This window comes from Sapajus apella, unplaced genomic scaffold, assembly GCF_009761245.1.
Source record: "Sapajus apella isolate SASKATOON/1434 unplaced genomic scaffold, GSC_monkey_1.0 scaffold11, whole genome shotgun sequence".
NCBI classification, from domain to species: domain Eukaryota; kingdom Metazoa; phylum Chordata; class Mammalia; order Primates; family Cebidae; genus Sapajus; species Sapajus apella.
Genome location: NW_022436951.1, coordinates 5,656,359 through 5,672,058, shown reverse-complemented (window position 1 = coordinate 5,672,058; position 15,700 = coordinate 5,656,359). Strand labels below are relative to the sequence as shown.

Below are 15,700 nucleotides of genomic sequence, written 5' to 3'. Positions count from 1 at the left end.
GTGGTGCGTGCCTGTAATCCCAGCTACTCGGGAGGCTGAGGCAGGAGAATTGCCTGAACCCAGGAGGCGGAGGTTGCGGTGAGCCGAGATCGCGCCATTGCACTCCAGCCTGGGTGACAAGAGCGAAACTCTGTCTCAAAAAAAAAAAAAAAAAAAAGAAAAAGAAATTTCTGTGAATTAAAAGAACTTGTTCTAACCCAATGCAAAGAAACCAAGAACTAAGGTTTGATGAAATGTTAACAAAAATACACAATTTAGAGAGGAATATAAGTGAATTAATGGAGCTGAAAAACACAACATGAGGACTTCGCGAACTATGCACAAGTTTTAACGGCCGAATCGATCAAGCAGAAGAAAAGATATCAGAAGTTGAAGACCAACTTAATGAAATAAAACAAGATGACAAGATTAGAGAAAAAAGGATAAAAAGGAACGAGCAAAGTCTCCAAGAAATATGGGACTATGTGAAAAGACCTAATCTATGCTTGATAGGTGTACCTGAAGGTGATGAAGAGAATCAATCCAAGCTGGAAAATACGCTTCAGGATATTATCCAGGAAAACTTCCCAAACCTAGCAAGGCAGGCCAATATTCACATCCAGGAAATACAGAGGACACTACAAAGATATTCCTCAAGAAGACCAACCTCAAGGCACATAATCACCAGATTCACCAGGGTTGAAATGAAGGAGAAAATTCTGAGGGTAGCCAGAGAGAAAGGTCAGGTTACCCATAAAGGGAAGCCTATCAGACTCACAGCAGATCTCTCAGCAGAAACCCTACACGCTAGAAGACAGTGGGGGCCAATATTCAACATCCTTAAAGAAAAGAACTTTCAACCCAGAATTTTACATCCAGCCAAACTAAGCTTCATAAGCGAAGGAAAAATGAAATCTTTTGTGAACAAGCAAGCACTCAGAGATTTCATCACCACCAGGCCTGCTTTACAAGAGCTTCTGAAAGAACGACTACACATAGAAAGGAATAACCAGTATCAGCCCTTCTAAAAAATACCAACAAGTAAAGAGCATCAACATAATCAAGAATTTACATCAACTAATAGGCAAAACAGCCAGCTAACATTAAATGGCAGTATTAAGCTCAGATATATTATTATTAATTCTAAATTTAAATCTACTAAATCCCCCAATCCAAAGACACAGACAGACAAAAAAAGCCAAAACCCATCGGTATGCTGCATCCAGACCCATCTCACATGCAAGGATACACAAAGACTCAAAACAAAGGGATGGAGAAAGATTTACCAACCAAATGGAGAGCAAAAATAAATAAATAAATAAAAAGCAGGAGTTGCTTTAAAGCAACAAAGATAAAAAGAAGCAAAGAAGGATATTACATAATGATAAAAGGATCAATGCAACAAGAAGAGCTAAAGATCCTAAATATATATGCACCCAAAACAGGAATACCCAGAAAGAGACTTAGACTCCCACACAATAATAGTGGGAGACTTCAACATCAATATTACACAGAACAATGAGACAGAAAATTAACAACGATATCCAGGATTTGAACTCAGATCCGGAAGAAGTAAACTTAATTAACATTTATAGAACTCTCTACTTTAAATACACAAAATATACACTCTTATCAGTACCACATCACATCTATTTACAGGTTTAAATGAAATATTGGTTGGCTGCTTGTTTGTTATTTTCTTCCCTCATTTTTTTTTCATGTCTCTATTATTAAGCACAATTATAGGCATACCCATTTTTAGACTGCATTCTAGCCTGGGCAATAAAGCAACACCCCCGTTCTCTCTCCCTCTTCCTCTTTCTCTTTCTTCCTCTCCTTCATTCTTTTTTATTTATTTAATTATTTTTTTCTTTCTTTCCATTTTTTTTTAGAGAAAAAAATAAAATATGAGAATTGTTTTTTAACATCAAAACACTCATGAACTCACACAAAATATTTATTTTTAACCTTACTGAGAAAATATACATCCATAAACAGATCTGTCACTTCTTGCAAAATATCCATGGGGCCGAGCTTTGGAATCATGTCTCTATTTCATTTACCTACTTGCCTCCATGCTCCTTAGCAAGGGACAAGCCTTTTTCTGGTTTCTTTTGCAATTATCAAGTTTTGGTACTTTTTTCTAATATAACAGTAATTCAGGAGAGGGTCATGCTATACGTCTTGGCTGTTTACCTTTGTTCTGCTGTATGTCTGATGGTGCAGTTGAGGTGACACTAGGCTCCTTCACTTCAGTAATGCCTGCTCTCAAGCTTTTTCCATCTAGACAAGCGGGAGTCACCTCTGCAGGTTTAGAAAATAAATCCATAGTGGAACTGGCTGATTCTATCAAGAATATGAAAAGCACTCAAAGGCTGATTATAAACTTCTAAATAAGGTAATTAGAAGATTAACAGAACATTTCTGTGAATATAAACATCCAAAGATTCAGTGGTTTTGTAGGAGGAGAGTTAAGAGATATGAGTAGGGATAACAATGCTATATTAAAGAATTTTCAAATCATATTTGTTTTAAAAGTACAGCTAGTGCTCAACTTACAACCACAATTGGTTCCCACAGACCGGTCGTAACACGATTTGGTCGTTAAGTTGAGTAGGCTATACGTAAAGTACTGTGAAATGTTACAAAATCTTTAAGTCATATTTTATCATAATTTTCTTTCATTATTGTTATATATCATAATTTTCTTTGTTCATTTTATGCCATTTGTATCATCTCTACACCATTTTGTTTCTTATTTCTACATTCGTCAGGTTTAAGTAAAACACTTCATTACCAGTACAACTGGTTTAATATTTGCAAAACATTGTGGTCATAAAGTCGAATGGTCATAAGTTGCATAGGTCGTAAGTCGGTCAATACCTGTAGGAAAAAATTACCTTGACTCTTAAAATTATGTGGAGGAACAGCATTAGTAACTGAAGCTGCTATATAATGTAACTCTGCAGATGATGGAGCTTCTAGATGATCACTTTGCTGTTTGATAACATTACCATTTGAAGGCTCTTCTCTCACAGGTAATTCCTGTAGAAGATCATCAGCTTCAATGTCAATCACATTTATATAAGTATGTCCAGTCTGAGCCAAAACACACAAAATCAAAGAGGGTTACATTCTTTTTACTCTATATGGTCACTCTGCCCAAAAAAAAAAAGCTTAATGCTTCATTCTTATTAATAACAAGGCAAGAAGAGCCTGTATATGCCTAACTTAAGAAAAAGAGCAGAAGTACTATTGGTCGTAATTTACAATATTTTTGGCATAATGCTTAAATTAATTTTTTAACCTTTACTACAAAGCTACATAAATGAGATTTTTAGCCTCATTTCACCTACACAATTGAATAATGTCTAGATAACCATAATATATTTTAGCGCAAAGGTATTATTAAAACTTCTGAATAAAACACAAACCGAGTTTGCTACTGTATGAGGTATTGAGGGTGACAAAGGTTTCTCTGATATTTCAGTGGAAAGCTTCAGATTTAGATATACATCTGGGACCAAGAGCTGAGGAGCATTCGAAGGCTCATGTCCTGAAAATTAAAAAAGGAATAATCAGGAACATTAAAAAAGGCTGTAAACAGCTCCAAATCACCAACTTTGTATGAACAAGTTAGCAACAAACAACATAAATTGTTTCTTGAAATCTAAGTAGAAGTGACTTGGTATAAATAATTAAAGCAAATTCTATTCTATTCTAAGGACAATTTAGAGTAATTCATAATTGAATGTAGGTTGACTATTGTTTTTCTCATATGAATCATTTACAAGAACAATAGAGTACTATAACTTACATCAAGAAAATGCTAAAATCTATTTCCATATCAGATATATTCAGTCATGTTTGTCTACTTCATTTAGGAAAATTTCAATAAAACCAGATTTTAGGAGATTAACCTATAATTTTTTTTTTTTTTTACTTTGAACAGTTTCTTATTTACTTATTTTTATTGACAGCTTTACTGACATATAACTCACATTCTTTAAAAGGGTATCATTCAGTGGTGTGTAGTATATTCACAGAGGCCATAAATAAATTTTACCACTTAAAGTGTTTTAACATCTAAATTTCACAAAAGTTATTTGCTTCTTATGGAACAGTAAAATAAATAGGCCTGTCACAGCAGATTAGCAGATAGTTTAACTCTGTGCCTTTTATTCTGGGTCTCTAACCTTATTTTCTAGCATTGTATTTTCAATAAAGCACTATTTTCATATGTAACTCATATTGAGTACTTGTTACCAAAGCTTGAATATAAACCACTTAAAACTAGAAAAAAAAGGAAAAGAAAAATACTTAAATCTTACTAACAAATAGATGTTAAAAAACAAAAAGAAAAATATTTAAATCATTCTCTCTCTCTTGATTGGCTTAACTGCTTTTTTTATGGGGGGTGGTGATTAGCTTTGGCATGCAGATATAATCTTTAATAAGTCAAACCATTCTTAGAAAAAAAAAAGAAATCCCACCTGGTGTGCAAGAAATAATTTGGTGCCTGGTACCACATTCAGAAACAATTTCCTGAGAAGTAGCTTCCTTATCTTGTACTATAATATATTTAAAAACAAGACAAAAAGAGAAAACAAAAAAGAATTTCACAAACACAAGAAAAAATTAAAATACATTAATATAATTAGATATTATGTATAAAAGGTGATAGGTAGAAAAGTAGAATGACAGCTTAACAATGTAATTTTAAATAATTAATGTAATTTCAGGTTTTATTATTATTCTTATCTTGGCCCTTCACCTAGATGAATGGCAGACTCAGCAAATAGCTGCCAACTTTGATAAACTACTTTGCAACAAAAGCAGTGTACCTCCAAGGCTTTCTCAAAGACATGCTTAGATAATGAACATTTAAGAATGTTTCTCAGTTCCAATATGGTGGCTCAAGCCTGTAATCCCAGCACTTTGGGAGGCCGAGGACAGCAAATCACTTGAGGTCAGGAGTTCAAGACCAGCCTGGCCAACATGGTGAAATCCTGTCTGTACTAAAAATACAAAAATTAGCGAGGCATGGCGGAGGTCACCTCTAAGGAGACCTTAGCTACCCAGGAGGCTGAGGCAGGAGAATCACTTGAACCTGGGAGGTGGAGGTTGTAGTGAGCCAAGATTGTACCACTGCACTCCAGCCTGGGAAACACAGCAAGACTCCGTCTCATAAAAAAAAAATTTTCTCAAATGCAGAGTCATCATTTATATCAAAAACATTTTACACGTGCTCAACTTTATTCAGAAAGAAATACAAATTAAAATAATGACTTTTTTGACCTATCAGATTGGCAAAGTGAAAAAGGTTAGCTAAATCACAGTAATAACCAAAAAGTCTTTTTTTTTTTTTTTTTTGAGACGGAGTTTCGCTCTTGTTACCCAGGCTGGAGTGCAATGGCACGATCTCGGCTCACCACAACCTCCGCCTCCTGGGTTCAGGCAATTCTCCTGCCTCAGCCTCCTGAGTAGCTGGGACTACAGGCACGCGCCACCATGCCCAGCTAATTTTTTGTAGTTTTTAGTAGAGACGGGGTTTCACCATGTTGACCAGGATGGTCTCGATCTCTTGACCTCGTGATCCACCCGCCTCGGCCTCCCAAAGTGCTGGGATTACAGGCTTGAGCCACCGCGCCCGGCCCCCAAAAAGTCTTATTACGCAAGAAGGTACTCACTGAAGCACAATTTATAGGAGGAAAAACTGGAAACTGCCTAAGTATTTAACAATAAGGAACTGGTAAAATATTTTATGGCAAAGCTGCAAGAAGGACTATGATTACAAAGTACTTTTTTGAATTCACAGGGACATGTTTGCCATATGTATAAATCAAAGTGAAATGAACAGAATACAAAATACAGGTATCCCTTGTTATCCAAATCTAATCCACTCCTGCAAATGAGCTAGATAGTGAAATTTCTGATTCCAGGAGGCTTTATGACAGTAATTCAAATAGAAGAAAAAAAAGGTGTCCCAGCCCATCTAATTTTCCCAAACATCATTAAGCAACACTTAAATACTTAAATAACAACCCATCAAGTATTACTACTTATAAAGCATTTTAAATATCACTATTTGATTAATATTCATTTAATTCATTAGTTAGCATGCAATATGCAATAATACTGAATGCATTAGAGATGAATTGCCTTCAACACTACAGCAAACATACTATGATACAAATAACCAAAGAAATAATATGTTAAAGATACACTCTAGTTTAAGAGCATCCCATGGTACTTGGAAAAAAACAACATTGGGACCCAGGAGGATTAAACGAAACTCTCATGAAAAAGCTAGAGAAGATGGCAATAATATCTGGAGAGTGAGAGTTTAGATAGTAAGTGATGACACCTGTGCTATATGCTGTATCTAACTATGTAAAATGCACAAAAGACTAAAAGAAAAAACAGTATCGAACTGTTATTGCTAAGTGGTGTGATTATGGTTAATTTTCATCATCTTCAGAGATTGCTAAATTACCCAAATATTCTACAATGATTACATTTTTAAAACATAAGATAAAGTTAGAAAGGCTAAAAAGCACTTACAAGGTTCTGTACACAGTTAAACTGTTTACTAAAAGTCATAAAAAAGAATTACTATGATATAATGGGTAGAGCACTATTTAAGATGCTATTCATAATGATAAGTAATATTAAAGAAGAAATTTGTCAGGAAACATCCCAAATAATAGGTCCTCTAACACTTATTTCTTCTACTCCTGAACACAGTTATATACCCCTCCCTCACTGAGCCAAACCCAATCCTCTTTCTAGCTCACATTCACTAGCCACAGTCCCATGCATCCCAAACTTAGGTATGCAATTCCAGTGAAGATACTTAATGAGATAGAGAATTCAGATTCAAAGCATTATTTTTACTGACTTAGAATGTAGGCTATGGCAGTTTTGAAGAAAAGTCTCTATTATGTTTTACTTAAGTTATAAACTTGATTTCTAAAGGTTACACCACGACTGGAGAGAAAAATCTAAGGGTAGTAAATAATATCACATAATTTAAAATTCCCTTTAAATCACTGCCTTAAAGGAAGTCTAGATAACTCAATTGTGTCAAAATATATGAATTATTTAAAAAGAAAAACAGCATTTACCTGGGTCTGTATTTGTACTTGCATCTTGACTTCCTATAGCTTTCTTTTTCACAGAGGCCATGAAATGTAATCCAGCTGAAGTATTATCATCTTGTAGCATTTCTTAAATATCACAAAACATTCGAAGTAATTATTAAGAAGCTAACGTATTACCAGGAGCCCAGCAGCACAGTACCTAACTCAGCAGGAGTAAAATATGAGGGGTCAGTAAGTTATTTAAATGGGCTTTCTTTTTTTTTTTGAGATGGAGTCTGGCTCTGTCACCCAGGCTAGAGTGCAGTGGTGCTATCTTGGCACACTGCAACCTCTGCCTCCCAAGTTCAAGTGATTCTCCTGCCTCAGCCTCCCAAATAGCTGGGATTACAGGCACCTGCCACCACGCCCAACTTATTTTTGTATTTTTAGTAGAGACAGGGTTTCGCCATGTTGGCCAGGCTAGTCTGGAACTCCTGACCTCAAGTGATCTGCCCACCTCGGCCTCCCAAAGTGCTGATTACAGGTGTGAGCCACTGCACCCAGCCTAAAATGGGCTTTCTGAATGAAGTGTTACGTAAGTTGAATCTCAAAGACATGGTAGAATCAAAACCAAAACTGTAGGGGACTCTGCACTCCCACCTTAGAAACCTAGATATTCTTGTGGCTAATGAAGATCTAGCAGAAGCTGTTAAGCAGAGAAATGATACAGTCAGATTCATATTCTAGGAAAACAACCTAGGCAGTGTGTGGAAGATAGGTTTGAGTGGATACACCTAGTAATGGTGAGGGATGGGAAACAGGATAAATTTAAGAATTACAAAGGAAGCAAAAGTAATAATTGCTTACTGACTGCATAAGAGGGAAGGCAGAATTCAAAATCATGTGTTTCTGGCTTAGGCTGGTATTAACACAAATGGAGAAAGAGGATATAGGAGGATAAAACAGTTGGGGCAGAGTAGAAATAATGAATTCAGAATTCACATGCCGTACCTGAGATAATTTCTACGCAAGTAGAAAAGCTCAAGAGGACAGAGAATCAAAGTTCAAAGTCTACTATGAGAGTTTGGGTTTACATGCAGATTTCTCTGGGAGATCACTCAGGAAGACTACATAGAATCAGAGAATATCAATTATGGCACACTGCGGCATAAAGAAAAATATATATTTGGTCTACAAAGACCCAGTTTCTTGTACATCTTGGCACGCCCCTAGATAGCTTCAGCATAGGGCCTTGTCACCAGAAGAACCAACCACATGATTAAAGGGATAGAACTATCACCCCCCAATTCACCCATCCTACTGCCATTTCTGGGGAAGAGAAGGAGCTGGAGATTGAGCTCAATCACAACGGCCAGTGATTTAATCAATTATACCTATGTACTGAAAAGTCAATAAAAATTCTGAAGCAAACAGGTTAAGGGAGATTCCAGGTTGGTGAATACATGGATGTGCTAGGAGAGTGGCCATCCCAGAGAGGGCATGGAAGCATGCTGCCCACCCCCACCACTGCCTTGCCCTGTGTATCTCTTCCATTTGGCTGTTCCCAAGTTGTATCCTTTATAATAAAATTGTAATCATAAGTAAAGTGCTTTCCCAAGTTCTGTGAGTTTTCTAGTCAATTATTAAACCTGAGTTAAGGGGGCTTTTCCCGAGTTGTATCCTTTACAATAAAATTGTAATCAAAAGTAAAATGCTTTCCCAAGCTCTGTGGGTTTTCTAGTCAATTATCAAACCTGAGTTGAGGGGGGGTGGAGTATAGGAACCCTTGAATTTGTAGTCAGCTGGGCAGAAATTAGGTAGCCTCATTTTTATATTGCACATACTTCTAGAAAACTAATTTTAACTCTAAACTTAGACATTAATCATACACATACGTACCAAAAGGAATGTCGAAGTCATCCAAAGGATGGGAATCACAATGTTCTTGTTGTTCCTAAATGAATTCCCACATGATTAATTTATAATTAACTCAAAGATGTGTATCATTTTGGAAAAAATCCTCAATAGCAACAAAGATTGAATTCTAAAGTATAGGTTCAATTTCCATAATTTTAGTCATAATTATTCTATCAAATTATTTACTCTATTGCAGTAACTCCACAAATGAGTTCAGAAAAGTCATAAGCCAAACAATAAAAAAGAACATTATCAAATTAATGTAAAGTTCCTAGGTTACAATGTGCAACTCTCTCCTACAGGGATGATACTCACATAGTACCACCATCCTGTCAAAATCTTTCATGGACTCAACAAACATTTGTACTAAGTGCCTCTAGACATGTTCTTAAGGACTGACTGAAAAAGCATGCCCTTTAAAAACCAATGTAGGCTGGGAGTGGTGGCTCACACCTGTAATCCCAGCACTTTTTGGGAGGCCGAGGCAGGTGGATCACAAGGTCAGGAGTTCACGACCAGCCTGGCCAAGATGCTGAAACCCCATCTCTACTAAATACATAAAAATTAATCAGGCGTGGTGGCGGGCACCTGTAATCCCAGCTACTCAGAGGGCTGAGGCAGGGAACTGCTTGAACCAGGGAGGCGAAGTTGCAATGAGCTGTGATCACACCACTGCACTCCAGCCTGGGCGACAGAGTGAAAATCTGTCTCAAAAAAGAAAAAAGTAAACAGAACTATTAATATGTTTCTGTTTATTTAATCTGTTGTTGCAAAAACAGACAAGTCACCAAATGTAGAAGGTATGTTTAAAAAGACTGACTTAAAGCTGAGCATGATGGCTCACACCTGTAATCCAAGTGTTTTAGGAGGCTGGGGCGGAAGGATCACTTGAGGTAAGGAGTTGGAGACCAGTATGGGCAGCATAGCAAGGTCCCGTCTCTCAAAAAACATTTTTTAATTAGCTGGGCATGGTGGCACACACCTGTAGTTCAAGCTATTTGGAAGGCTGAAGCAGCAGGATAGCCCGAGCCCAGGAGGTGGAGGCTGCAGTGAGCCATATTTGTGCCACTGCACTACAGCCTGGGCAACAGAACAAGACCCTATCTTTAAAAAAATAATAATAAATTTTTTAAAAAGATCTGACTTAAAATAGAGGTTACACAACAAACCTGTTTGGTAAATCCTAGCAGAATCTCAGAGAAGGGTGAAATTGTATTAGGAGAAGCCCAAATAACATAACGTATACATTAAGATGTCATAGAAATAAGCAAAGGATGATTTCAAATATATAAAAGCCACAGAGGCAGATGCTCTAAACTGCAGTTTTTGATGTGCCTCAAGTTGCTTTTCACATTCAGAATTGTATGTCTACTTCTCTGCTGAGGGAGGCAGCAGGGACTGATATACTGAATGATATAAAGATCCTCCTAATCACAATCAGAAGCTCCCAGCAACTGGACTCAACAAACCACAAAGACATACCAAACTACTCAGTATACATGCAAACCAGGGAAGAATCTATAGCAGTTGTTTAATACCTTGGGTTGCTTAATGATTTCTGAATCATCATTATTAATGATGGAATCCTCTGGTCGAAAAGTCACACTTGGTTTTCTCCTCAGTTTCTCAGATCTTTTTTCTTCCAGCTGCTTCTCAGCTCTTCTTCTTTGCCTTTTAAACATAGAGTCATAAAACATACTTTTACAATTATAGCAACATTTGCTTTTCATTTATCATCCTATATAGGGATACAGTTAACAAAATTATGTTCATAAATTATTTTCAATAGAAATTAAATTAGCAAGATATTCTGCAAATACAAGCAAATATAAGCAAAATATCAAATGTGAAATTTATTTCTAGAACATCTACTACTGAACCGATTATTCTGTTAGTCACTTGAATCTAAGGACAGGGTTATATATCTTAAGTAATTTTTTTTTTTTTTTTTTTTTTTTTTGAGACAGAGTTTCACTCTTGTTACCCAGGCTGGAGTGCAATGGCGCGATCTCAGCTCACCGCAACCTCCGCCTCCTGGGTTCAGGCAATTCTCCTGCCTCAGCCTCCTGAGTAGCTGGGATTACAGGCACGCGCCACCATGCCCAGCTGATTTTTTGTAGTTTTAGTAGAGACGGGGTTTCACCGTGTTGACCAGGATGGTCTCGATCTCTTGACCTCGTGATCCACCCGCCTCGGTCTCCCAAAGTGCTGGGATTACAGGCGTGAGCCACCGCGCCCGGCAGGTAATTTTTTAACTCTGTTTTTTGTAGATTTGAAGCTGGTGCCAGAAACCCTATCAGATATCTCCATTTGTCTACTTGAAGACATTAAGCACACTTAGTTTCCTCAGCAAAATCACAGCAAGGAGGAAAGAGGTCTCAAAATGTTAAGGGGGAAGACTTAATTTGAAGAGGGAATAGATAGAAAAAAGAGGAACATTTCTGGAAAGAGAGCACTAGTAACAGTTTTCACAGTCTGATAAATGTAAAATTTTCAAAGTATTTTCTAGTCTTAGTAATAATCTACCATCGATACATGTGGTAAAACACTAAAGTAAGTGCTCTTCACTAGAAGTCACAGCTTTGCTTTTCACATACACATTTCTTAGTGCCCTGAAACAATTTTTATCACCTACTCTCCTGCTTACTCTAACAGTTTGAAGAATATGGTAAGATAATTTGTTCAAAGCATTTGATGATGCAATAGTCCCCACTTATTCGTGGTTTCACTTTCCAAGGTTTCAGTTATCAGAGTTCAACCATGCATTCAGGGAAGATGCAGAGGCACGAAGATAGGCATGGTTCAAAAATAGATGAGTTCAGTGCAACAAGATATTTTGAGGAACAGAGAGAAAGAGATCACATTCATGTAACTTGTACTACAATAGTTATAATTGCAATATTTTATTACTAGTTTTTACGCATTGCTCACTGTGCCTAATCTATAAGTTAAACTTTATCATTGGTATGTACATATAGAAAAAAACAGAATATAAAATAGGGTTCAGTACTATCTGCAGTTTCAGGTATCCATTGAAGGTCCTGGCATGTATCCCTGGGGATAAGGGAGGACTGCTGCATATGGGATATTGTATCAAATATTTGTGCAGTAAATGATGAGTGTTCATCCTATTACAGACACTGTAAAAGAATCCTACAGTCTATGAATGGTAGGAAAGAATTCCTTAATAAAAGGGGAAAAATTATAGTATTTGTCTCACAAAATAGGATATTTTCCTCATATAAAATGTGTTCAGATGTATGACAGATCAAAAGAAAACTAAATGTTCAATTGTGTATAGCCTAAGACAATGAACCAGGTTACTATGTGATTATAAATAATAATGAACTTGCTGATATATGATATTATCAAATAAAATTTCACTTAAGTCTTGCCTTTTTTTACTGTCCTTTCCTTGTCTTACTTCAGGTGGTTCTATTTTGGCCTTTAGAAGTTGAAGGTGTCCAGCATCACCTTGCTCAAATAAATTATGTGTTAGTTTCTGTTGGCTTTGTTTAAACGCAATGAGGTTTTCAAGTGGGATAAGTTGTGGGTTTTTGCACTACAAGAAAGAAATAAAGCATAAGAATGATAAATTATAAACTCAATTATATAATATTTTAACAAAAACTGAGAAAAAAACATTTGTTTAAACTGTGTAAAAGAACAAATCAAATATAACAAATTGACTTAAACTGGTAATATGAGTATACATTATCTTAGAGAAAAATTTAAAGTGATATAAAGTGCTGAAAGGTTCAAATGGGTCATCCTATTTCAGAAATTAAGCTTAGAAGTCCTCATCTTCCTAATTTCATTCCCATATTAAAAATCCTTCCTCTGGCCAGGGGCAGTGGCTCACGCCTATAATCCCAGAACTTTGGGAGGCAGAGGCGGGTAGATCACCTGAGGTCAGAAGTTCAACACCAGCCTGGCCAATATGGTGAAACCCCATCTCTACTAAAGATACAAAAAATTAACCGGGCATGTGGTCCACACCTGTAATCCCAGCTACTTGGGAGGCAGAGGCAGGAGAATCACTTGAACCTGGGAGGCGGAGGTTGCAGTGAGCCAAGATCACGCCATTGCATTCTAGCCTTCCAGCCTGGGCAAAAGGGAAAGACTGTGTCTCAAAAAAAAAAAAACTTTCCTCTTGTAAGTGAAATTATATAATGTCCAGCATTTAACTTGAAATTATTTGCAACAGGGAAGATGCAGAAGCACGAATGGAAAAGACCAGCAATATGCTGAAAATCCCTGAAGCCTTGGGGTTTGGGTGATGAAAACTTGAAAGTTCATTATACTATTTGGATAAAAAATTTTAGAATAATTTTTCTTAAAATATCTACTGTTCCACTCCTTTTAGTCTTTCTTCTTCTGCTCATTATATGTTCAGAAGAAAAGTAGGTATGGTAAGTAAAGGAATAATCATTTATTTTCCCAGTACCATCTTCAAATCATAAAAGTACACCAAAGAATGCATTACTGAATTACCTCCCAAAGACAGTACCGCTGTCCTCAAAACTAGAGCCTACACCATTTGAATTTCATAAATCAAAAGTTATGCCTTTAAAGAGGACTTGGTAGGTTTATAAAACTACCATTTTAATATATGCACTACTACTCACAGATCTGAGTCTATTTAACAAATTTAACCTGTGAAAGATTTGAAGATCATATAATAATTGCTAGAAACCTCAAACAATATGTGTGTTCACTTGTTCTCACTCTAGACACACATAAACATGAGCATCTGGTAATTATTTTTTGCTTTTTTTTTTTCAGTGTTTGAATCTTACAAAAAGCACCTGGTAATTTTACTTCGAATTTCTTCCTGGAGTAGCAAATATCTATGAAAGAGTCCAGTAAATTGCAGTATTGATAGAAAGACCTAAAACCTTTAAAATACATAATTTTTTAATAAATAGAGACAGGTTCTCCCTGTTACCAAGGCTGATCTCAAACTCTTGGGATCAAGGGATCCTCCCACTTTGGCCTCCCAAAATATTTGGATTACAGGCATGAGCCACCATGCCCAGCTTCAATCATTATTTTCAGCCCAATTTGTATATGTTATTTTCTATAACAAGCATTTTTTTATGTGGAAGAGCTTTTCTTTGATCATATAGTACTTATGGTATTTTAAAAAATGCAGGACACTGTTTTTCCATTATGATGCAAAAATTGATTACCATATTTTCTGGGGACAAATGTGAATGAAGTAATAACAGGCTTGGGTATTTTCTTTCTTCTGCTACAGGTTGGATGAGTGTTGAGGGAACAGTAACTGAGGCTCTTGAGGTTGATGAAAACCTATCAGGAGGTTTAAGTGGCAGGTATAGTAACGGAAGTCCAAAGGAATGGTGAGGAGGTATCTCAAGGGGCCCTGGTTTAACATCAAATAGTTTTTCTGGTTTTATAAACGCTGAAGAGTCCTGTTGAGGTCTCAAGTTTTCTTGTCCAACATACTGATCCAAGTTCACATGCTTAGGAATTTCTGTAATTACAGTTCCTGCCCATGTCTTGCGCTCAGCTTCTTTTTTTTTGGCTTCAGTATTATACTGGCTTACATTCAAATGGGGTGCTGGTATAGTTTGTGCCACTCTTTCTGGCGGATCAGGCTGGAAGGAATCAGATAATCCCCAAGCCTCTCTTTGTTGTGGCAGAGGCTTGAAGGGAACTTGTGGAAGGCTCCCTGTATGTAAGAAAAGGGGTTTGAATTCTTGCTTAGGCTTAAATTGAAGCAAGGGAAAACCATCACCAGGACTAAATGTTTTTGCATGTGGGATGAGTCTAGGTGCCTTCTGAACAACAGAAGGTGTGGACAAAAGGTAGAGGTTAGTATTTTCAGCAGGAGCTGGATAAAACAAACTGGATGGTAAGTTTTGAGATGATGGAATTGGTCCTCTTTTCTGGGGCAGGCCATTTAATTGACATAGAGGAATACTCCCATGTGGAACACTCTGCAAGAGAAAAAAATATATCGTGTAAGTTTAGCATATATTAGAAATTCCTTACTTTGTAAATGGTGTTCAGTATGATTTGAAGTAGGTAAAATGTAGGAACTGCTAAAAAAGAAAAAAAAAGTATTTACTCAACAAAAAATGTGACAACAATTGAACTACTTAGAACATGATTTTTGGGAGGGATCCAAGATGGCTGATTAGGAGCAGCTTGGGATTGCAGCTCCCAGTGACAGAACGGAGGCCGCTACAGGTGATCCCCAGGCAAGCAGGGCCTGGAGTGGACCTACAGGAGTCCTACAGCAGGGGGGCCTGACTGTTAGAAGGAAAACTAAGAAACAGGAGTAAATAACTTCATCATCAACAAACTGGATATCCACTCAGAGACCCCACCTGAAAGTCAACAACTACAAAGACCACAGTTAAATAAATCCACAAAGATGTGATGCAACCAACACAAAGAGGATGAAAACACCCAAAACTAGAACACCTCTCCTCCTTCAAGGGATCACAACTCCTCACCAGCAAGGGAACAAGGCTGGATGGAAAATGAGACTGATGAATTCACAGAAACAAGCTTCAGAAGGTGAGTAATAAGAAACTTCTCTGAGCTAAAAGAACACAATGCAAAGAAACTAAGAACCTTGAAAAAAGGTTTAATGACATGCTAACGAGAATAAATAGCTTATAGCGGAATATAAATGATTGATGGAGCTGAAAAATACAACACGAGAACTTCGCAAAGCATACACAAGTTTC

At 36.9% G+C, this 15,700-nt stretch overlaps 1 protein-coding gene across 5 annotated transcripts in view; it reads right to left on the bottom strand.

Annotated features, from left to right (window-relative positions):
* Nucleotides 1-15,700, bottom strand: part of CPLANE1 (ciliogenesis and planar polarity effector 1) — a 162,439-nt gene that overhangs the window by 55,155 nt on the left and 91,584 nt on the right. For 4 of the 5 annotated variants that reach the window (XM_032278933.1, XM_032278934.1, XM_032278935.1 and 1 more), the window contains exons 34-42: nucleotides 14,171-14,941; nucleotides 12,374-12,540; nucleotides 10,517-10,649; nucleotides 8,961-9,015; nucleotides 7,107-7,208; nucleotides 4,473-4,568; nucleotides 3,412-3,535; nucleotides 2,880-3,076; nucleotides 2,176-2,325 (exon numbers count right to left, since the gene is read on the bottom strand). In XM_032278933.1, the coding sequence (XP_032134824.1) occupies nucleotides 2,176-2,325; nucleotides 2,880-3,076; nucleotides 3,412-3,535; nucleotides 4,473-4,568; nucleotides 7,107-7,208; nucleotides 8,961-9,015; nucleotides 10,517-10,649; nucleotides 12,374-12,540; nucleotides 14,171-14,941 (1,795 nt within the window). Of the gene's footprint in view, nucleotides 1-2,175; nucleotides 2,326-2,879; nucleotides 3,079-3,411; nucleotides 3,536-4,472; nucleotides 4,569-7,106; nucleotides 7,209-8,960; nucleotides 9,016-10,516; nucleotides 10,650-12,373; nucleotides 12,541-14,170; nucleotides 14,942-15,700 lie in introns of all 5 variants that reach the window. The other variant, XM_032278936.1, reaches the window with a different exon arrangement.